Consider the following 22,198-nt stretch of genomic DNA (forward strand, 5'->3'; position numbering starts at 1 on the left):
CACCATGATGATAATGGACCAAACCTCTGAAACTGTAAGCAATCCCTAATCAAATGTTTTCTTTTACAGGAGTTATTTTGTTCATAGTGTCTCTTCACAGCAATAGAACAGTGACTTAGATAGTAATTAAGACACGGCCTGGCCTTGTATGGGATTGGAAGTGGGATCTGCATGTTAAGCAGTGGGTTATTCTTACCTGTCTCTTGCTCACTGTCTGTTTTGGTTGCTTAAGTCTCACCAAGGTGACAATCAGTCCAACCCTTCACTGCCTTCACTTCTGAGAGCCTCCAGGCACGGTTTCTGAGGTGTCCCCACTCTTGTAGCCTCCTTCTGACTGGGCTTGCCCTTCTTGCTTATAGGAACCATGTCTGATACTCCAAAGGAGGGAAAACTGACCAGATTTCTGGATTTCACCCAGCTGATTGACATGGCCTCTGAGTGCGTGGGAGGGAAGGTAAGCATGGCTCCCAAGGGCAGGAAGTCGGTGTTACTTCGGGCCCACTCAGGCTACCTTGACCCGAAGTAAATTAGAGTCAGGCTGAAGTAACGGGCTGCTGAGGAGGACCAGCATGCCACAGTTCTGAAGAGACAAGCCGAATCCTGGGCGATTATGAGCTAGAGCAGAAGCACTTCTATGTGTGATGTGCATGTGTGCATACACATCTGGTATGCACATGCATGTTGTTGTGTGTGTGTGTGCATATGGATGTGAATGTATGTGCATGTGTGTATGTTTGTGTGTGTACATCATGGCATCATGGCAGGGAGGACTTCAGGGGATATAGTCCATCGCAGCAGGGTAGGGAGGGCAGCAGATGTGGGAGAAGTCTGGTCCCATTGCACTTATAGTCAGGGGGCACAGAGAGATGAATGTAGGTGCCCAGCTAGCTGCTTCATTTTCACCTTGTGGCCAATAGTGTTCTGAAACTGGCTCAGACCTGTTTCACTGGTGTGCAATTTAGCAGTTTTCCACCTCACTCAGAAGTGTGCTGCTTTAGAGGGTACATCACCAGGATAGCTTGCTGCAGAGCTATCTTCCTGGAGCCATTTGGAGGGAGAGTGGTGACCCAGTGAGCCAGCTTTCCTTCCTTCCTTCCTTCCTTCCTTCCTTCCTTCCTTCCTTCCTTCTTCCTTCCTCTCTTTCTTTCCTTCCCTTCTCTCTCTTTCTTTTTTCTTTATTTCTCTCATTCATGTGTGTTGTGTGTATGTATGAAGATGTGTCTGTGTGTGTCTGTGCCCATATATGTGCACAGAGGTCAGAGGAGATAATTTGACCTTTTCCTCTATCCTTCTCTACCTTATTTCTCCTGAGACAGGTCTGTTTTTGAACCTGTAGCTTGCTGTTTTTTTTTTTTTTTTTTTTTTTTCTTTTGCTAGGCTGGTGGCCAGGGACTCCAGTGATTTTCCTGTCTCCACCTGCTTCCAGTGCTGGGTGACAGGTTTACACATGTGGCCAAACCTGGCCTTTTTTATGTGCTTGGAGATCTGAAATCAGGTCCTCATACTTGCACAGCAAGTGTTCTTAACCACCAAGCCAACCCTTTCTGCCCCACACTCATCCCTTTTTGAAAGAACCTCAAAGCTAAAAAAAGGACATACTAGTTTGGTGGGTAGGGAAGATGGGTGTGGATCTGGGAAGAGTTAGGGGGGGAGGAATGGTGAATATGATCAAAACATGCTAGTTGTACACAGTTCTTGAAGACTTTTATATCTATAACAGCCATGAGCCTGAGAGAAGGAAGCCAGTGTATCTGCATTCCAAGTGTGAGACCTTAGCATTCCCATCCAGACTATAACAGGGATGGAGGATAAAAGAGTGGGCAGAAATGATTCAGGAGGAGGAAGGCTTGAGATGCAAACACTTAGAAAGTGTTGCAGGGGAGGTCACTGTCTCGTCCCTTAGGCAACTTCCCAGATTCCTTTTGCTGCATTCCCTAACGTTTCACCAGAGGAAGGAATAAAGTGTTTTCCAATTTACAGTAATCTCATCTTGATTTCTTTCTTCTCTTTGTCCAGATTTTGTTTGCAACGGATGACTTTTTTGCTCCTGCAGAAAACCTCATAAAGGTATGGCTACAGTCGTCCTCAACAGTGAAGGATTGGCTTAACCTGAAGCCCTGCACTGTGCACACTGAAGCCCACTGGCCTGTCTGGGATGGAAATGTGTATTGTCTACTGGGCAGGAAGGATAAGACACGGCCACATCAGCACCAGCTCCCAGGGAACAAATGAGGGACCGAAAGAGCCAGGGGAGGAAGGGACGCCAGGAGACAAAGGAAAAAAAAAAGTCATTGATTATGCCTTTTGACTACTGTGGATCCTATACCCTGGGCTGGGAAGAAAATGGACACATCTTGAATTTTGGGAACATCTGCCTGATTACAATGGATAGAGCATTCTTGATTAAAAAGTGAGCCAGTGGGGCTGGGGAGATGACTCAGCATGGAAAGTACTTGCTTCTCAGGCCTGTGGATCCGAGTTCAATCTCTGTAACTTACAGTAGAACAGGAGAACTGACTTCTGAAAACTGTTTTCTGACTCCACAAACAGGCCATGGCATGCTTCTTCCGCATTCTCTCTCTCTTCCCCTTCTCTCTCCCCGTTAATAATAAAAATAAAAATTAGGCTGTGGACAGATAGAGCTGGGGAGATGGCTCAGTGGATAAGGTGCTTGCTCTGTCAGCATGAGGGACCTGAGTTTGGATCTGCAGCACATTCAAGAAACCTGGCGCAACGGTGCATTTGACTATAATTCCAGCACTGGGCCTTTGGGAGTGTTTACATTCAAACTCTAACACGTTCTGCTCTTGTGACCGAATCACTCCCAAGCCCCCACATCCTCACACCATCTCATGGGCAGGAGGATGGGTTGAGGTGGGGAGGGCTTTAACACAGGAATAGGAATCTGGGGACATGAATATTCAATCAATAGCAGAAAACTCCAGTACATCTTATACCTTAAAGCGATTGTGTCTATAGGTATATGACACTGTATTTTTTTTTTTTTAATGTTTACATGTCTTAACTACCTGGCATTTTAGAACTATGCTCTTTTAAAAAAAATATTTATTCACTTTATGTATATGAGTGCTCTGTTTTCATGCACACCAGAAGAGGGCACCAGATGTCATTATAGATGGTTGTGAGCCACCGTGTGGTTGCCAGGAATTTTACTCAGGACCTCTGGAAGAGCAGCCAGTGATCTTAACCACTGAGCCATCCCTCCAGCCCCCAACTATGATCTTTTCAATGACTGAGCTTCCCTCATTGTTCTTACATCCAGACCCTCTTCTTCACTGCTAAATGGCTGTCACCATCATCTCTCCCTGTCCATGCACATTTGGGTAGATCACACTTAACTATGCACCCTTCATTGCAGAGTAGGCTCTGGCCTGTGAGGGAGGCCCGGGGCCAGCCTAGGTTCTTTATTCAAACATGCAATTGTCACACTTTCACAACAGTTCTTTTTTCTCCTGTCATCCTGTAGTGTGAGGACTTTGGAATATTTTTAGATGATTAGATCAAGGATGATCAATCTGTAATAAAAGTAAAAATGTTGCCAGTTCCCAACTCTAAGTAAACATGGGAACTTCTTATGTAGCCTGGCCTGTCTCAGTGCCTGTGGGGGCCTTTGTTGGGAGACAGGACTAATATCATCAGCCTTTGACTGATGAAGGAAACTGAGGCATATGGGGACTGAGCCTGCCTCACAGGCCCTTGGCTGGGTGCTTATGGACTGCTCTGTGAGAGGTTCTCCCAGGGTTCAGACATTATTTCAGTGTCAATACACTCCATTTAGGCTGTGCAGTCATTCTCAAGGATGAAGTATATTGATCAACGGAGTCCTCACTTTCCCACGAGTGGTGGCACAGCCACCAATTCAAGGTCACCAATGTCTGTCCTGACCCCAAGCTTCCAGTGGCCTCTCCTGTGACCTGGCCTGATGACCTGCTCCATGTTCTCTCTCCTTGCTTTGGAAGTGTGACTGAGCTGTTCCATTTTGCTCAGTGTCTCCCTAAAGACGCAGCATTCATGGGGCCTGTGTGTGCTCTCCCGCCGCTGCTGATAGTGGTTCCTTCTGTGGACCGAGGCTCACAGATGAGAAGAGTTCTGCTCTCAGATGATGCAAAATATGGAGGCACCCTCTGGCCTGGTGGTAGAGCTGGGCAGGAAGGTGGGGCAGACACTGGCAGTGAATCCTTGTTTGCTTCCTCTATCTCTTTGGGACATAACCTGACAGGCTGGCAACCCTCACTCTTCATGAATGCTAATGACCCCCTGTTCATCTTCCTAGAGCAACAGTCCGAGTTTTAAGGAACACAAATACACTGAGTTTGGGAAATGGATGGACGGATGGGAGACCAGGCGGAAACGGATTCCAGGTAAGGACGGGGTGACTGTGCATCCCACATGGAGGAGTTTGGTGGCTTGGGCTGGGGATGAGTTTCAGTTGGTAGAGAGCTTGCCTGGTGTGCTAGTTATTTTTCAATCACTGTCATAAACTAATATGATCAAGGAGACTTATGGAAAAAAAGAGTTTATTTGAGCTTATGGTTTCAGAGGGCCAGAGTCCATTGTGGTGGGGAGGCAGCAAGAGGCAATGTGTCACAGGAGCAGTGAGCTGAGGGAATCACATCTTTAACAACATGCACAAAACAGAGAGTGACCTGGAAGTAGCTTCAAACCATCAAGCCCATCTCCAGTGATGTATTTCCCTAACAAGGTCCCACCTCCTAGGCCTCCCCAAATATCACTGCCAATTGGGAACCAAGCGTTCAAATGCCTGAGACTATGGGAGACACTTCCCACTCAACCACCACACCCAGTATTCAGGAAGCTCTAGGTTTGATCCTTAGCTTTATATAAACCAGCTGTGTTGGGGGGAGGGTGTCTCTAACCCCAGGCCTGGAGGTGGAGGCAGGAAAAACAGGAGCTCAAGGTGATTCCTGGATTACCTCGATAGAAGTAAAACTCACTAGATTTAGCGTGTTTGAGCCTGGATGATGACAGGCTCTGGAATGGTGTTGGTGGGCTCTGTTGTCAGGCCAGCGTCTTGAAGGCTCGGTAGGTATGTGAGCATACTGAGCCATGGGTTTGGAATGGAGGCTGTAGGGAATGTTGAAATAGTAGAAAGTTGGTTTGTAGAAGAGCAAGGATGGCAGAAGTCTATACTCTGGGGGCCACCTTGAAGCTTTCAGAAGCTAATGTCTTCTCTGGATTAGAGTTGGAGAGATAAGCCTCTGAGAGATCCTGTGGTGTAGCCCATCACAACAATGGGAAAGGATAGACTTGGAAATTGAGTTGGCCTCTGAATCCATGGCCTGTACGCTTTCTGGTTTGAGTAGAACTGAGGACCCCATGGGTCATGGTGGTCCTTGATGGCCACATTATGAGGATTACCCTGCAAATGTGTTTCTGTGGTAGAAAATGGGGCCCTTGTAGCTGTGTCATTCCCTGGTGGGATCTCATGGTGCTTGCCATATCCCCCATAGGACCTCATGGGCACTCTTGTCATCCCTATGCGCCCTCATAGGTGTCCTTGTCACTGGGACCTCATGGGTGTTGGTCTCTTCTGTGGGACCTCATGGGTCCTCTTGTTTTCTTTTGTGGGATATCACAGGTGCTCTCCTTATACCCCGTGGGACTTCATGAATGTCCTCATCCCCCTGGAACTTCACGGGTCTTCTTACCCTCCATGGGACTTTATAGTTACTCTTGTCCTCCACTGAACATCACGGGTGTCCTTGTGTGCAGGTCACGACTGGTGTGTCATCCAGCTGGGGATACAGGGCATTATCCGTGGGATCGACGTGGACATTTCTCACTTCTCAGGGAACTATGCTCCACGCATGTCAATTCAAGCAGCAAACTTGAGTGAAGGTATGTGGGAGCCACCATCCTCAGAGAGGAATGGGAGATGGGAGGCTCCCCTGACTCAGCCTGATGCTAATCTTTCCGTAAGGAGCAAATGTGCCAGTGCCCTGAGGTCACTGGGCTGCAATGAAGCCTTTAGAACCAGGCTCTGATGGCTGGCCTGTGGTTTTGGGTGTTCAGCTTAACAATGTTTGTGGGCCCAATATAGAGGCCATCATCCCCATAGTGCTTGGGTATGCAGAGGTGTATCCTTGTGCTCTCTCTCTCTCTCTCTCTCTCTCTCTCTCTCTGTATGTATGTAGGGGAGCATTCACTGAGCTGGTTGCTGGGAAAGGTGGGAGCAGTGGGCTGTGCCTCAGAGGATCAGATGGGTGGAGTCAACTAGGATAAGTGCAGGCCAGAAGCTCCAGCCGACTCCAGCTATTCACGGGTCTCCACAGTGTGGCTCTGGGGCTCCAGCCCACTACCACCTACTAGGGGTCTCCATGGTACAGCAGTCTTGGGGTGCTTAGGCAGAACCCCTTTCTATTTCTGGGAACACTGAATATTGTGAATTATTCAGGTTTCATAATTTGTCTGCTTCATCCTGTTGACATTTGAAATCAGTTAATACAGGGTCATATGAGTGCCCACACATTCTTAGGGAGTATACATTTGTGTCACTGGGCACACTGATATGGACAAAGTGCTGTGTGCACAGTTCCATGCCAGGCTCTGCTGGTGAGCTGGCTTACCATCCTCAGATGGCTAGGCTCCTGGGAAGTTAATGATGGGAATGACACATGCTCAGTGACACATGACAGACGCGTGAGAACTTCTTTGACCGTTCGTGGCTGCTGCTGTTTCTGAGGTGGCAAATCCTGAGTCTGAGACAGATACTGGAGGAAGGCAGAAGTTCTGGAACCTAATCTTGCCGTATCCTGGACTCAAAAAGTGATTGATCTGTGGAATTTGGCTTAACTTGAAATGATGAGCAAATGTGGTACCACTATCCTCTGGGAAAAAAAAAAAAAAAAAGCAAATTACACAGTGAGGGACCCCGGTTATCATACTAGACTCTAATCAGTGCTTCTATGGTTAAAGCAGGGATGTCGGGCTGTTGGGTGGATGGAAATTGCCACACGCCTTCTGAGAGAGAGGGAGTTTGTTCTCTTTGCTTTTCAACCCTGATCCTGTGCAATTGTTTTGACTTCAGAAAAAATACCAAACATCCCAGAAAGAGGAGTCAAGATGGGAGCTGCAGCGACGCCTGAGGAATTTAAAGTCATTGATGAGGTAAGACTCTGGTTCTGTGTGCCAGGGCTGCAGAGACTGTTAGCAGGCCTGGGTGTGCAAGGCGATTGCTTGCGATGCGCCACCTGGCATCCTGTACCTCTTGTATCTACGCAGTGTGAAAGTGCAGAGGTTTCCTCAGTGGTTTGCTTCCCTGTGTGTGGGAGAATGGCCTGGGTGTCCAAGCCATGAAGGGTCAGTGGGCACCACCCGTGGCTTCAATTGCTGCCAGCCCTACTAGGAAACCTTCCGCATTTACCTCCCTTAGCGACTTGATGAAGTCACTTTTGTGTCTGATGAACTTAGACAATGGGGTTTATTTTTGGCACCTTCTTGTTGTATTAAGTTTGTCTAGTAATTAATTTGTGCTGTTACGAATGTGTTGATTGGCTGCAGACGGGAACAGGGAATAAGCCAGCTTCCTGAGAAGCCAGCTTTCAACCCACTGTCTCCTCGTTTTAGCCGAATGCCTACAATACCACTCTGGTTTCTTTTAAGAATCAAGAAGGCATTTGGCAGCTAGTCTATTTACAAGCTCCCACCACCATCACCTAATTGTTATCAGTGTAGGGGAAAAAATATCCCTAACTAGGAGTTTACTCTGTTTATTACTAAATTGTGTCATTGAGCAACCATCATGATCACCTTCCTTTATGCTTGCATAAGATAAAAGTATATGGTTCTCAAGAGCCATTGCTGATACTTCTGTATTTATTACTAGCTGAAATCTGACTCCTGGGATTTCCTGGTTCCCATGTCGGAGCTTAAATCAGGGGACCCTGACTCAAGCCACAACTATTTTTTTGTCAATTCCCAGCAAAGATGGACTCACATAAGACTCAACATCTTCCCAGGTATGTGTGACAGGGACATTACACAGGTGTGTGGACTTTTTACCTTACATCATCATGTTTACACGAAATACAAAATAAGCCACCTTTGCCTGGCAATTTGAACTTGGTGTATTTTAGGATTGTGATTTGTCTTGTTCTTTAAGAAATGGTTACTCTGTTCACCAATAGATAGTTAATGAAAATGTGCCAATTTAACCAGGTGGTGGTGGCCTACACTTTTAATCCCAGTACTTGGGAAGCAGAGGCAGGCAGATCTTTAAATTTGAGGTCATTCTGATCTACAGAGGGAGTTCCAGGACAGCCAGGGCTACAGAGAAACCTTGTCTGGAAAACCAAAAATGATATGTATCAACTTAAGATGTGTTGAAACTGAGCTGTGCTAGAATTTCATGTTTTCTACTTAATTCTTTTTTTTTTTTTTGTTAAAAAAACTTTTTTATTGATTCCTTTTTTTGTGGGGGGTTGCTTTTCAAGACAGGTTTCTCTGTGTAGCCTTGGCTGTCCTGGACTCACTTTGTAGACTAGGCTGACCTGGACCTCACAGAGAGCTGCCTACCTCTGCCTCCTTGAATGCTGGGGTTACAGGTGATTCTTTGTACCCCAGTTCCGCTCATCTCCCCATCTCCTCATATCCATTTTTTGCCCTTGCAACCTCTCTCCCCAGCATAAAAAGCACACACACACACAAACAATAATAAAAAGCATAGAAAACATCTCATCATGGAAGCTGTAGTATGTCACAGTGTGTCCCAAGTATATTCCTCTGTCCATGCATCTTCCCTTGCAAATGTTCACTGAAATGAGTCATTGGTCTGGTTCCAGATCTCTGGTTTCTGTGACACCATCAGAATTGGATCCTTACCTAGCTTCCTCCAGGTTATCTTTTTGTTGCCCTGTGTCATGGAGATCCTGCAGCTTTGGATCAGCAGGCCTGGCTCTTTCACATGTCCAACTATTCACAGATGACATAGATTTTGGGGTAGGCCAACTCAGAGCCCTGGATCTGGGCTTTGATGGTAGCTGAGTTGGTCAGGACGCTGGCTTACCCTTATTAGAACCATCAGGGCGAGCTCTCCAGCACTGCTCTGGCTAGGCCATGCAATGCCACCATTAGCAGGAGGCAGGGTCCCCTTTCCTGCTCTCATGCCCTTGGGGCTGGCCCACCTGCACCCATGCCTCCAGGGCCAGCTCCACTGTGCTGCCTGGGCAAGGTGCAGGGCTCACTCTCCCTAGTGCTGTAGCCAGTGAGGGGACAGTGATATCTCTCCCACTCTCATGCTCTCGGGGCCAGCTCTTTCGACTATTTCATGTTCCTACTGGTTTTATTTCAAAAGTATGCTAACAGTTGAGGTAGTATACACATAATTCTATTTTGCTTTTTTATTTATGTGTACATGTGTGTATCTCTGTGTATGTATGTGTATGTGTGGGCACAGGTGCCTGAAGGGTTCAGAAGAAGTGCTCAGATCTCTTGGCCCTGGAATTGCAGGCAGTTGTGAACTTATTGTGAGTGCTCTGGTCCTCTGCTCTTGACCATTAATCTATCTCTCCAGTCCCTATCTTATTTTTTATGTGGGAGCTTTAATGCAATCTGTCACAGTAAAGGATTCACCCTTTTGATGTGTACAATTAGGTATAGTGTTAGGGTGTGTATAGTGTTAGGGTGTTTTGTTAACTCAGAAAGAAATGCAATGTCTTGAGGCTGCACCTGCAGTCTGGTGGCAGAATACTTGGCTAGCGCACCCAAGGCTCTGGGTTTTGTTTCTCTAGTGATTGCCCTTCACCTTTTCTAACCACAACCATCATCATATGCTTCGTGTTCAGAGATTTGGCTATTTTACACCTCGAAGGGAGAGAATCATGTCTTACTGGTCTTCCTTTACTCAGCGTGACACTTAGCATGTCTTGCTACTGTCTTTACGTAGCGTGACGCTTTCAAGAGTCGTCTTGGCTGTACAGTGCAATGAGCTACATTTCTCTCTTCCCTTTTTTTTTTTTGAGTTTACCATCTACTCTTTTTAATTTTATTTTTTTATATTAATTACAGTTTATTTACTTTGTATCCCAGCTGTAGCCCCCTTCCTCATTTCCTCTCAATCCCACCCATCCTCCCTCATCTTCTCCCTCCCTCTCCAAGTCCACTGATAGGGGAGGTCCTCCTCCCCTTCCATCTGACCCTAGTCTATCAGGTCTCCTCAGGACTGGCTGCCCTGTCTTCCTCTCTGGCCTGGTAAGGCTGCACTCCCCTCAGGGAGAGGTGATCAAAGAGCCACTGAGTTTGTGTCAGAGACAGTCCCTGTTCCCTTTACTAGGGAACCCACTTGGATACTGAGCTGCCATGGGCTACATCTGTGCAGGGGTTCTAGGTTATCTCCTTGCATGGTCCTTGGTTGGAGTATCAGTCTCAGAAAAGACCCCTAGGCCCAGATTTCTTGGTTCTGTTGCTCTCCTTGTGGAGCTCCTGTCCCCTCCAGGTCTTTTATCTTCCCCTTCTTTCATAAGATTCCCTGCTCTCTGCCCAAAGTTTGGCTACGAGCCTCAGCATCTGCTTTGACATTCTTCTTCTGCTGAAGGACATTCTGTTCTGTGGTTAGAGCATAGAAAACATCTCATCTATCTCATCTACCCATGGTTAGAGCATAGAACAGAATGCCATTAATTGGTAGACATTTGTTTCTACCAGTTGGATATAATGAACAATGCTATTAATGTTCACTTACAGAATATAAAACTTTTATTTTATGCAGATGAGCATTTCACCCCTACTTGTATGTCTTGTGTGCCTATAGAAGCCAGAAAAAAGCATCAGATCCTCTGGAAATGGAGTTAAAGATGATTGTGAACCACTATGTGGATGCTGGGAATCAAATCCAGGTCCTCTGGAAGAGCAGCAAATACTCTTAACCGCTGAGTCATCTCTCCAACTCCAACATGCATTTTTCCTTCGTATGTCTGTCTTTCTGTCTTTAGAATATACCTAAGATTGACATTTCTGGATAGTATGGTAACTCTTGTGTTTGAAGATTTGAGAAATTTTTGAAATTTCCAAAATGGCAACTGTGCATGAGGTTTGCTTTCTTCAGTTTCCTTCCAGTATTGGGGTCTTATCACCTGTGGATGTAAAATGATGTCTTGCTGTTTTGCATTTGGTAACTTTTTGGTGTTTACTGACCATTGGCATATTTTTGTTGGAAAACTGTCTTTGAAACCATTTGTTTTCTTGATGATAGCTAATCTAACTGGTGGTAAGATGGAGGTTTTTTTTTTTTTTTTTTTTTTTAGTTCAGTCCACTTACTGATTTGATGGTTAATTTCTTTTTTCCTTTGTGTGCTCTAGACAGTCCTCATCTGATGTATTAGTTAACACTATATGTGATGTGTACAAGTCTGTAATCTATCTTCATTCTGATGATTGTTTCCTTTGTTATGGAAAAGCTTTTCAATTTTTCATGATTCCATCTGTCATTTCTTGTGCTAACGGAGTTCTTTTCAGAAATTAATCCCCATATCCATATTGTGAACTATTTCCCCCTAACAGTTTTAGGTCTTATATTGATGTTTTTGATTCATTTAGAATTGATTTTTGTTCAGGATAGAAATATGGAGATTTCTTTCTTTCTTTCTTTTTTTCCTATCTGTTTTTCTTTTCTTTCAAGGCAGGGTTTCTCTGTAATAGCCCTGGCTGTCCTGGAACCAGCTTTGTAGATCAGGCTGGCTTCAAACTCCCAGAGATCGACCTTCTTCTGTCTCCTGAGTTCTGGGATTAAAGACATGCACCACCACTGCCCTCATTCTTCTGCATGTGGATATCTAGTGTTTCTGGCTCCATTTGTTGAAGAGGATCTATACGTGTTTGTTTGTTTTTTACATTGTCTATTTTTGAAATTTTTGTCAAAAATCAAGTGGTTGTAACTGAAGTTACCTCCAGATCTTCTATTCCACTGGCCTATACATTCGCTTTTGTGCAAGTGCCACAGTTTCTGTTACTATGGCTCTGTAGCATAATTTGAGGTAAGGTGTTATGACACCTACAACATTATTACTCTTAAAAATAACTTAGAAACTCTTATTGTGTACATGTGTGTGCCCGGTATTCTTGGGAGGACACACATGCTACAACATATGTGTGGAAGTCTGAGGAGTACTTTGTGGCCTTTTTTTTTTTTTTTTTTTTTTTTTAATCTCCTTCCACTCTTCCTGGGTTCTGGTGATTAAACTCAGGTCTCCAGGTTTGTGTAACAAGCTCCTTTAACCTGCTGAGCCATCTTGCTGGCTCAGCGTTTTTACGTGTGTAGTTTAGATTTAGCTTAGAAACTTCTGTAAAGACACCTAGATTATCAGCGATTACATCACACCCGTGGATCAGTTTAGTACTATTACTGTCTTAGCATTGAGCTCTCAATCCAAGAATGTAGTAATGTCACCCACTAGTTCAAATCTTCTCTAACTTTTATGAGTCAACGCCTGTGTCTCTCCGCAATGCCTTGTGGGTCTTCGTACAAGTCCTCCATCAGGTTATAAAAGTTCCCAAGATTCCTGTTTTGCCGAGTGTCCTCATCATGACTCATCACCATCAGACTTTGTCAAATGCTTTTCCTATATTTATTGTAAAGATCACATGGATTTTGGCTTCTATAGGATTGCGGTTATGTTTCTAAATTTTAGTGGACACTCTTACATAAGTCATTTGCTACATGCCCAGAGGAGCAGAGACTTGACATGGCGAGCCCATCATGACAAGGGCTTCTCTGAGGAGCAGGGCAGTCGGGTTCCTCACACGCATGCTGGCTGTGGATCTTTCAGTTGTCTCTGTAGATGCCACATGAATCTGGTGGTTATGGTGTGGAGGAAGACACCTTCATGGGAAAGACCTGAACCTGTGTTTTTGGTATCAACTTGCTAAAATCACCCATTCTGTAACCAGTGGAAGTGGGCAAGCAGGCAGAGCAGGGAGAGGGAGGCCTTTCTCCACTTGTTGATTCAGCAAACTCTGGGTGCATGGTTTGGTCTAAGGATTGCGTTCCTGTAGAAGTCGTGTAGGGCAGCACTCAGACACAGTGGTTGTTATGAAGACAGATCTGGTGACTGTCACCTGTCAGTGCATGGATAGCTTACCATCCAATAAAGGCTGAGAGAGGAGGATCAGGAAGTGTGTACTGTCAGGGAGCCAAAATAGTTCTTGCCTTGTATAAAGCAGTGAAGAAAACCGGAGATGAAGAATTTAGGTAAATCCATAAGAACTTATTTTAAAAATATGGCTTTACATTTGGTGTATGTGTGTGTGTGCTTGTGTCTGGCATGAATGTGGTAACCAGAAAACAATTTGAATTATTTTTCTCCATCATAGGGGTTCTAGGGATTGAACTCAGATCCTCCCTTTTGCTTGGCAGCAAGCACCTTTACCTATTGAACTATTTTGCCAGCCCCAAGAAATGTCCATTTTTGTTATGCCAAATAGCATCTTCATGTGTTCATCCCAACTTGTAGGAAGTTTCAGAGCTGAAGGAATGTCTCAGACATTTCACAGGGCAAGCCTTGCCTTGGTGGGTCAATTCAGAGGATACCTGAGTGCTCTCTCAGTTGGCCACCATCTACTTCCCTGGCTGAAGGGGGAGGGGTGGACACTGTAAGGCTTCTTCTGTCCCTTGGCTGAATCACACTGCTCTGTGACCATTCCACCTGGGATACAGTTTTGGAAGGGGCAGGAACATAAATGTTCTGGGATGCTGCCAGTGAGCCATGGAGGCTAGACAGGCTTTTTGAGATTCTTTAATCATTTCAAAGGTGTGGCTGGAGATTAACTCTGGAAAGGAAGACCTTGCCTTTAAGGGATAACATCGGCTTTCTAGCTGAGAGATAAAAACCTCAGTGTTAAAGTGAAACACTGTCTGGACAGCAGAGCCTTCCTCCTGGACTTCCTCCTGATGGGTAGTCTCTGTTACCTTTCTAAGATTTTATGCCAGTGGTTTTATAGGTTGAAAACAAAGTTATCCACTCATTATCAGAGTATTTTCAGAACACTCAATTTCATCTCTTCTTCTCTTTCTTTCTTTCTTTCTTTCTTTCTTTCTTTCTTCTTTTTTTGGCAGGGGTGGGGTGGAGTGGGTGAGGGGGGAGATTGGAGACAGGGTTTATCTGTGTAGCCTTGGCTGTTCTTTGACTTACTCCATTGACCATTCTGGCCTCTAACTTGGAGATCCACCACTATGCCGGGCAGCCGTTTTCTTTCTTTCTTTCTTTCTTTCTTTCTTTCTTTCTTTCTTTCTTTCTTTCTTTCTTTCTTTCTTTCTTTCTTTGTTTAAATACATCGGGCTCAGATTCAGTATTTAGTTCAATGATATGAACATCTTTGCAAAAACTGTTGGCTTCTGTTTCCCAGAAAGCCAGGTCTAGGCAAAGGAGGAGGCTCTTTTGTTAGGATCAGGGGCTGTGAGCGGATCTGAGCAGCTCTTTGCTCTCTCTATGTCAGGCAGTGCTTCTCAGCAGAGTGGATTTTCAGAGGATCATCTTTTGACACACAAGCACTGCAGACAGCTCAAGTGGGAGTCTGCTGGAGTCAGCAGTGTTTGCTTCTGACATCAAAGATTTAAAAAATACTTTTCTTTGTGTGTGTGCACACGTGTGCAAGTTCCCGAGAAGGCCAGGAGAGGGTGTTGGATCCCCTGAAGCTGGAGTTACAGGTGGGTATGAGGCACTCAGGGGATGCTGGGAACTGAACCTCTGTCCTCTTCTCTAACGATGAGTGCTCTTGACTGCTGAACCACTTCTGTCCCCAAACACATGGATGCTTTCCAGTTGAATTTTGACTTTTGTGGGGTGGTTTCACAAGGAGGCCGGTGCTCTGCCACATGCTGAGCACTGCATGGAAGTGACACAGTCTACATGGTCTGCCCTCTGAGGATTTTATGCTCTGCATCTGCAGCATCGGCATTAGCAGAGGCTTGAAGAACTGAAATCAAAATAAAAAAGTAACGTCAGGCTATGATTAGAGCAAGGGGGTGAAGGAGCAGAGGAGACATGATAGCATTCACCTGGTGAGTCAGACCGGAGCCTATTGAACGGCCAGGAGAGGTTTGCCGAAGGCCAGTGTAGGCATATTTGGAGCCATGACCCTTGAGGGTCAAGAATGACAAGTAGTGCTGAAGACCTGAGAAGTTTGCTCAGGTGCAAGGCAGGACCACTGCAGGGGCCCAGGCTGTGGGCTTCGTGTGTTGTAAGCCTAGAAGGAAGGGAGGTGGGAGAAGGCTGACAGGCCCTGGGGTCCATGACACCAACAGACAGCCTTTCCAAACAGTAACACAGGCACTCTTCCTTCTCAGATGGTGGCATCGCTCGCCTTCGAGTGTACGGAACTGGACAGAGGGACTGGATTACATCAGACTCCAAGGACCCTGTAGACCTAGTGACCATTGCTTTTGGAGGTGTCTGTGTGGGATACAGTAATGCACACTTTGGGCATCCAAATAATATCATAGGTGAGAGGGAATCCCAGGAGCCAGCATTCACGGAGAAGAGTGGGCACCAGCATGGCAAGCTGGACATGGCCAGAATGATGCCCTGGGTGTGGTGGGAGGCTCTCTCAGAGAATAGGGTCCTGCTGGGCAGTGGTGGTGCACGCCTTCAATCTCAGCACTGGAGAAGCAGACACAGACGGATCTCTGTGAATTTGAGTTTGAGGTGAGTCTGGTCTACAGAGCAAGATCCAGGACAGTTAGGCCTGTTGCACAGAGAAATCCTGTCTCAAAAAAAAAAAAAAAAAAAAGCTCAAGTAGCTGCTATGAAGGAAAAAAAATTAAATCAGTCAATCTCATGGGTGCAAAGTTACTGAACTATCAACTCTACTGAAATTAATTTATGTAGTGATACTTGGGGCTATGGGATGTGAAATTTAATGACAGCAAACCCATTCCCGCATTCAAATTAAATCAGAGGTCACTCCATTAACCCCAGCTATTTCCTGTAGGTGTCGGCAAACCCAGGTCCATGGCAGATGGCTGGGAAACTGCGAGGAGGCTGGACAGACCCCCGGTGTTAGAAGTAAGACTAGCAACGACTGTAGTTACCAGTTTTTATAGAAAATATTTAAAAACACTTCTTTCACATTACATCAAGGAAAAGCATACTTCATTAGGGATCCACTTGAGCTGGGTGTCCTGGTGCATTGGGGAGATAGAGGCAGGAGGAGGATCAAGGAGTTCGGAGCCATCCGTGCTTACCTTCAGCATCAGTTTTAACCGTTAACTTGACAAAATGTGCAATCGCTTGGGAAGAGAGTCTTAGGAACTTCCTAGAGCAGGCTGGCTGGTGGTCACCTGTGGGGGAGGTTGCTTTGATCGTTAACTGACGTAGGACACAGACTACCTGGGAAGCAGCATTCCTTTGTTTGGAGTCCTGGATTGCACAAGAGTAGAGATGGCTAGCTCAGCACTTAGTGAGAAGGCAGCATGGATGCAGCCTGTGAGTGTGACGCTGTCAGCTGCTCATGCTGCTGCCCTGACTTCCTGAGATGATGGGTGCTGACTTGGAATTGTTAGCTCAGGAAAGCTGTCTCCCCTGTGCTGCTCTTTGTCAGAATGCTGTAGCAATAGAAATGAGATGAGGGAAGCCATAGGGAGTTCTAGGTCAGCCTGGGCTACAGGAGACTGTGTCTCAAGCACAAACAGGCAGAATCCCTGAAACCCAACCCAACCCAACAAACCTGCATAGTTCATGGTTTAAGTTTTTGTTATTATTCTTTGCATTTTTTTTTTCAAATTTCCTACTCTGTTTTTATTTTTTTCCCCCTGTGAGACAGGGTTTCTCTGTGTAGCCTTGGCTGTCCTGGACTCACTTTGTAGACTAGGCTGGCCTCAAACTCACAGAGACCCACCTGTCTCTGCCTCCCCAAGGGCTGGGATTACAGGCGAACGTCACCACCGGTGGCTGTGTTTCCATAATTTTATCTGGTATAGGATTACACTGAATTTTACCAGAAGACTAAACCCACCTTGTTGGCTGCTCTAGTCAAAATTTTTTGAAGATTCCATTTATTTACTAAAGAAGGAAAATAGCCTAAATTATTTTATAACCAATCAATCAATTGATTGATTGATTAATTTCAGCATTGGCTTCCTCCCTCTACTGTGTGGATCTGCAGGATTGAACTCAGGTCTGGCAGCAAGTGTGTGTATCTGCTGAGGCATTTTGCTGGTCCCTCAGAATCTACAGCTTAAGGACGCAAAACGAGATGAGTAAATTTGTTGGAAGGGCTGGAAACAAACAAACAAGCAAACACTGGTTCAATCATTTTTAAGGTCCATGTTCCCTAGGGTGAGATGGCCTAGGTGAGCCTGTGACCCATAGAGGGTGTTAGAGGCAATTTACAACAGTTTAATTTAACCTTGACCAAATTAAACCAAAAACACTATTTAGTTTGCAAGTCCCACTGAAAACTTATAGCTGCTCCTCTCTCTTGGGCCTGACATCTTGTCACCCAGTTCTTCCACATGACCCCTCCCTCTGGAGGAGTAAGGTTTAGAGGCCAATGGCCATCATGATAAAATGATGACTAGAGGAAAGTACTTGCTTTGGAAGGCCAAACAGGCTGAAGCAGATGAGCATCTTTCTGTTAACATTCTTCATGAACTTATAACTGACATAGAAATTGTACCAGAAACTTAAAAGATTTGCCGAGTACAATGAACTCAAGAGGCAACATGAACACCAAGGTGACAAGAGGAAGGGGGCAATTCACAAAGTGCTTATACATTGGTCATATCAAGTGTGTGTGTTGACTGGGTCTCAGGTAGACAGGCTAGCCTTGACTCCTGACGCTCCTGTTTCTCTTTCTCATGCCACCCCGCTTGGCTTGTTGGTAGTAAACAGCATGATATGTGAACTTCTCCTGCTGGTGTTTAGGTTGGCCTTACTTGAATCCAAGTTGGCTTACGGTTTGTTGTTGACTTTGAATTCCAGAACGACGAGAATGGCCTCCTCCAGGTCCCAGGCTGTGAGTGGGCAGTGTTCCGATTGGCGCATCCTGGAGTCATCACTCACATTGAAATTGATACGAAGTTCTTTAAAGGTAAGCCTCAGGGCAGGCAGGACCTTACCACTGGTGTGTTCACTATTCAGGTAGCAGAGCCATGGGGGCTCGCTGAAGTAGTGGTTGCCTCATTCAGCTGTGCAGCTTTGAGAAGGGTCCTTCTAATTCTGCCACCCAGAATTTCTTGAGAAGCCCTAGTTGGCCAGGTGGCTCTGAGGGTCATCTCATTAGAAAGCTACGAAAGGAAGAAAGCTGCGGCTCTAGGCCAGACTTTCCAGGCTGTGGGCTGGAGACTTAGAGACAGGCCCATCAATCCACATGACATTCCGGGTTTCAGTGAGGCAAGTTGCCCTTGGAAGGTGCAAAGAGCTTTTGAGAGAAGCAGAGAGGGGATCTGGTAGTAAAAAGAATCTGGACAGTAGCCTGTTTAGTCTGTACTTGCTTTCATATAAAATGTTTGATGCCCATTATATTAAAAAAAATCAGAGAGGCTATGGAAGCGCATGTTAGGCGATGAGAGTATTGCATGGGGCATCTCATGATTATTTAGCCGTCTCTATAACAGATGGTGGCAGTTTATATTCATACTGTGGATGGTTGGTTTTTAAATGGCTTCCAAATCATGATTTTTAATATTGATTATATGAAGACTCAACAATACAATAAAGGCCAGGTTTAGTAGCGGGTATAAAGAATCTTCAAAACCTTTTATGCTTTTGGCTCTCCTTTGGCAGATTGCAGTTTATTTAGCCTGATGTGTATGTGTGTGCATGTGTGTGGGGCTAGAGGTTGGACCCATGCGGAAAGACCTCACATGAGATTGTGCTGCTGTTCTCACAATCAGTGAGACTGACAAGTTTATCCTCAGGGGCAGGTGACAGGCCAGCCTATTTGCATGTGCTTGAATTTTAATAGCATCGTTAGTCTATAGTTATCATGACTGGCGTAGGATAGCCTTGTGTTTTCATAAGGGAGTTTAGTCAAAGGCAACAAACACTAAATCCTTGTAACCAAAGCTCAAAATAGGTCATGAATGTAAGCTGCCAGATCCTTGGGATCTATATGGAATACTGTGGTAAGACTCAGGAGTGAGGGAGCATGACAGTATCTTGGTATGAATGGTAAAGGTTATATTCAGTTGGATCAAGGATGCACAGGTTTAGTAAACACACATGTCAGAGACAGATACAGCAGCTCTGATATTCACCCTGCATTCTGGGTTCACACATGACCCATGTGCAAGGCTACTCTCCCAGGAGGAAACACTGAGAAGGGCATGTAGGCAGGGAGGGGCTTTTGCCATGGTTTGGAATCTCCATCTTGGAGTATTACTCACATGAGCGTGTTAACCCTTCTCCTAGGACCTCTGACCCCATGCATGAGTCTATGAAGTTATAAAGAGAAGAAAGACTCAAAGCTGTATTTTTTTTCCACCTAGAGACCACTTAGCAATCGTGGAGCACAGAATGTTTGATTTGGGCTCAGCACCCATGAGTGCTGAGTAGTTATGATTTTCTTTGTCTTTTCTCTCACTTTAGAGATTTGTTTTTATTTTTTCACGTGTAAGAGGTGTGGCATGGTGCCTAGAGGGCAGTCAGATCCTTTGGAGCTGAAGTTAAACACAGTTGTATGTTCTGGGAACCGAACTCAGGTCCCCTGGAAGAGCGTTAAGCACTCTTAAGTGCTGAGCCACCTCACCAGCCCCATTTCTTTTTATTGTCACTTTACAAAGTGACATTGTTCCTAGGTCAACATGATTTCAGAGGTGCTATGTAACAGTAAGCAAGCAATTTAGTTTGCAGCCTATGATGCTTATTAAGTACACTTTCAAAGTATGAATGCACCCAACTAACACTGGGCTAGCTGCTTCTCATTCATCTGAATGGCATGTACTCCCGTACTCCACAATTCCGTTCTTTCCTTTCTCCCTCACTGCACATTTTGCTTAGAAAGAATTCTGGCTTGTTTTTGATTTTTGTTGTTGTTCTTGTTTTGTGGTTCTGGGAGTTGAACCTAGGGCTTCTTGCACACCAGGCAAGGGTTCTACCACTGAACTATCTTCCCAGCCCATTTCTGGGGTTTCGTCTGATTCAGTTACCTGTGTCCTAGAAGCTAAGCTATACTGAATGAAACAGTGCCCACATCTCTTATTTTTTTTTCCCAACAGGCAATTCTCCTGACAGCTGCAAAGTGGATGGGTGTGTCCTGACGACACAGGAAGAGGAAGACATGATCAGGCATGAGTGGACACTTCCTACCCATAAGTGGAAACCATTGCTTCCAGTCACCAAGGTTTGTGGGGTGCAGTTTGAGGACTGACCCTCAAATCTGTGAAGAAACCTGGGATCTTGAACATGCTACGCTTCTCCCTCCCCCTGAGCTCCACCCCTGCAAATCTCCCTCCTCCTGAGCTCCAATCCTATTTTTTACTATTAGAGACAGGGTCTTGATGAGTTTCACATGCCAGCTTTGAACTTGTGACCTTGCCTCTGTCTCTCAAGCAGCTGGGATTGTAACTCCTCAAATTCACTTTCCTACAGGTCTTTGCTCAGTTTAACGGTAGAATTAATGTACTGTAAAAAGACACAGCACGCGTTTTCCACAGAGAAGGTAGACTCTGTGACTTTTGCATGCCAAATTTTGCTAAAACAAAACAAAAACCCATCATGCTAAGGATATGCTAAGAATTCATACACAGACACATGTCTGTACAGTACATTTAACTTGTTAGAAGGGTGCCTGGCACTCTTAAAGTTATCATGCTGTGCCCATCCATAGGATGGACGCTCTGATATGTGGTAGAGTGTCTTGGGTCAGGGAGGCGATTACCATGGAGACACCAGATTACCTCCTTGTTCACTTGATCAGTTCATCTTCTTGCTAAGAAATGCCTTGACACCTGAGCACGCTTGTCACTGTCATGCGGGTGTCCTTTCCCCACTAGCCGATTTCTGTTAGGCCAGGTTATTTCTTGAAAAATATTTCTTAAGTCCTGTAAGAATCCCACACAACCATCCTTTAAGGACCTTGCATTTGTCTTATTTTTTCCCCCCAGCTATCTCCTGACCAAAATCACTTGTTGGACAGCCTGACCCTGGAGCTCCAGGATGTCATCACTCATGCCAGGCTTACCATTGTCCCTGACGGGGGTGTGAGCCGCCTTCGGCTCAAGGGCTTCCCCAGTTCCATCTGTTTGCTGCGGCCTCTCCGGGAGAAGCCCATGCTGAGGTTCTCTCTGAAAGGGGGTTTCAGGGCGAATCTTTGAACGGCACATCTGTGGTAGTCGTCTCCACCCACCGTCTTCCGTGTTCCAAACACCTGGTGGTTCAATAAAATGGTCATCCCACAAACTGGTCTTCGTCTCCTGTTGCCATCTAGTTGGGAGCTTAAAAACTGGCCATAGCTGTGAATGGTGGGATAACCTCCTGAAGAACACTACAAAACATTGATAGTTAAAAGGGAAGGGGTGGTACCCGTGGGGGGAATGTTCCTTTTCTATGAGGAGAAGGAGAGAGAAGGAAAGGGGAAAGGGGTGTGATGGTGGAACTGAGAGGAGAGGAGGGAGGGGGCTTCGATCAGGCTGTAAGGTGATTAAATAAATTTATGATGAAAGTATCAGTTTTCTGCAGCATGTTTGAGTAGATTCCACAGGTAACAAGTACATAACTTATGGCTTTGAGAGCTTGTTCAGGGACATTAAAACCTTTGGGAAAGTATTTTTAGAACTATTTTAAGAGATAGCTGGCCTGTCTTTACTCAGAATAGGGACGACGTTACCAAAGGTCCCCTCACACTACTCCACCTGTTGTGTATCCTAAAATGTCACACATTTGAAGTTCTGGGTACTGGTGGCCACAGCAGACAGTTCAGTCAATACTCTGTGGTGCTGAGCCGGGAGTTCTACACAAATGTGGGATGAAGGTAAGAAACAGAGGCTCAGAAGGTGACAGGCTTCCAGCAACCCCGAGTGTTAGTGGTCTGATAGCTCTGGTCCCTTCCTCTATAGTGGAGGGCATTAGCATGCTGGGAGTTGAGGGTGCTTCTAGCCCAGCACCGCCTCATCTCTTTCTCCTCTTCCTTGAGCCACATCAACTTCACCTATCTGGTGCCTGCTGCTGCTCCCTTCTTATTCCTCCCACTCCTTCCAGCATTTCACTATGTAGTCCCGGCTGGC

The 22,198-nt window shown here is 45.5% G+C and overlaps 1 protein-coding gene across 1 annotated transcript; it reads left to right on the forward strand.

The window, feature by feature from the left end:
* Window positions 1–364: 364 nt before the first annotated feature.
* Window positions 365–21,289, forward strand: Allc (allantoicase). The gene is made up of 11 exons (XM_055624171.1): window positions 365–454; window positions 2,017–2,067; window positions 4,295–4,382; window positions 5,755–5,880; window positions 7,070–7,149; window positions 7,868–8,000; window positions 15,320–15,475; window positions 15,964–16,037; window positions 17,955–18,063; window positions 20,192–20,316; window positions 21,080–21,289. The coding sequence occupies exons 1-11, from the start codon at window positions 365–367 to the stop codon at window positions 21,287–21,289; spliced, it is 1,242 nt and encodes a 413-aa protein (XP_055480146.1).
* The last annotated feature ends 909 nt before the right edge of the window (window positions 21,290–22,198 follow it).

Source organism: Psammomys obesus, unplaced genomic scaffold (assembly GCF_907164565.1).
Source record: "Psammomys obesus unplaced genomic scaffold, mPsaObe1.curated_primary_1811, whole genome shotgun sequence".
Lineage (NCBI taxonomy): Eukaryota > Metazoa > Chordata > Mammalia > Rodentia > Muridae > Psammomys > Psammomys obesus.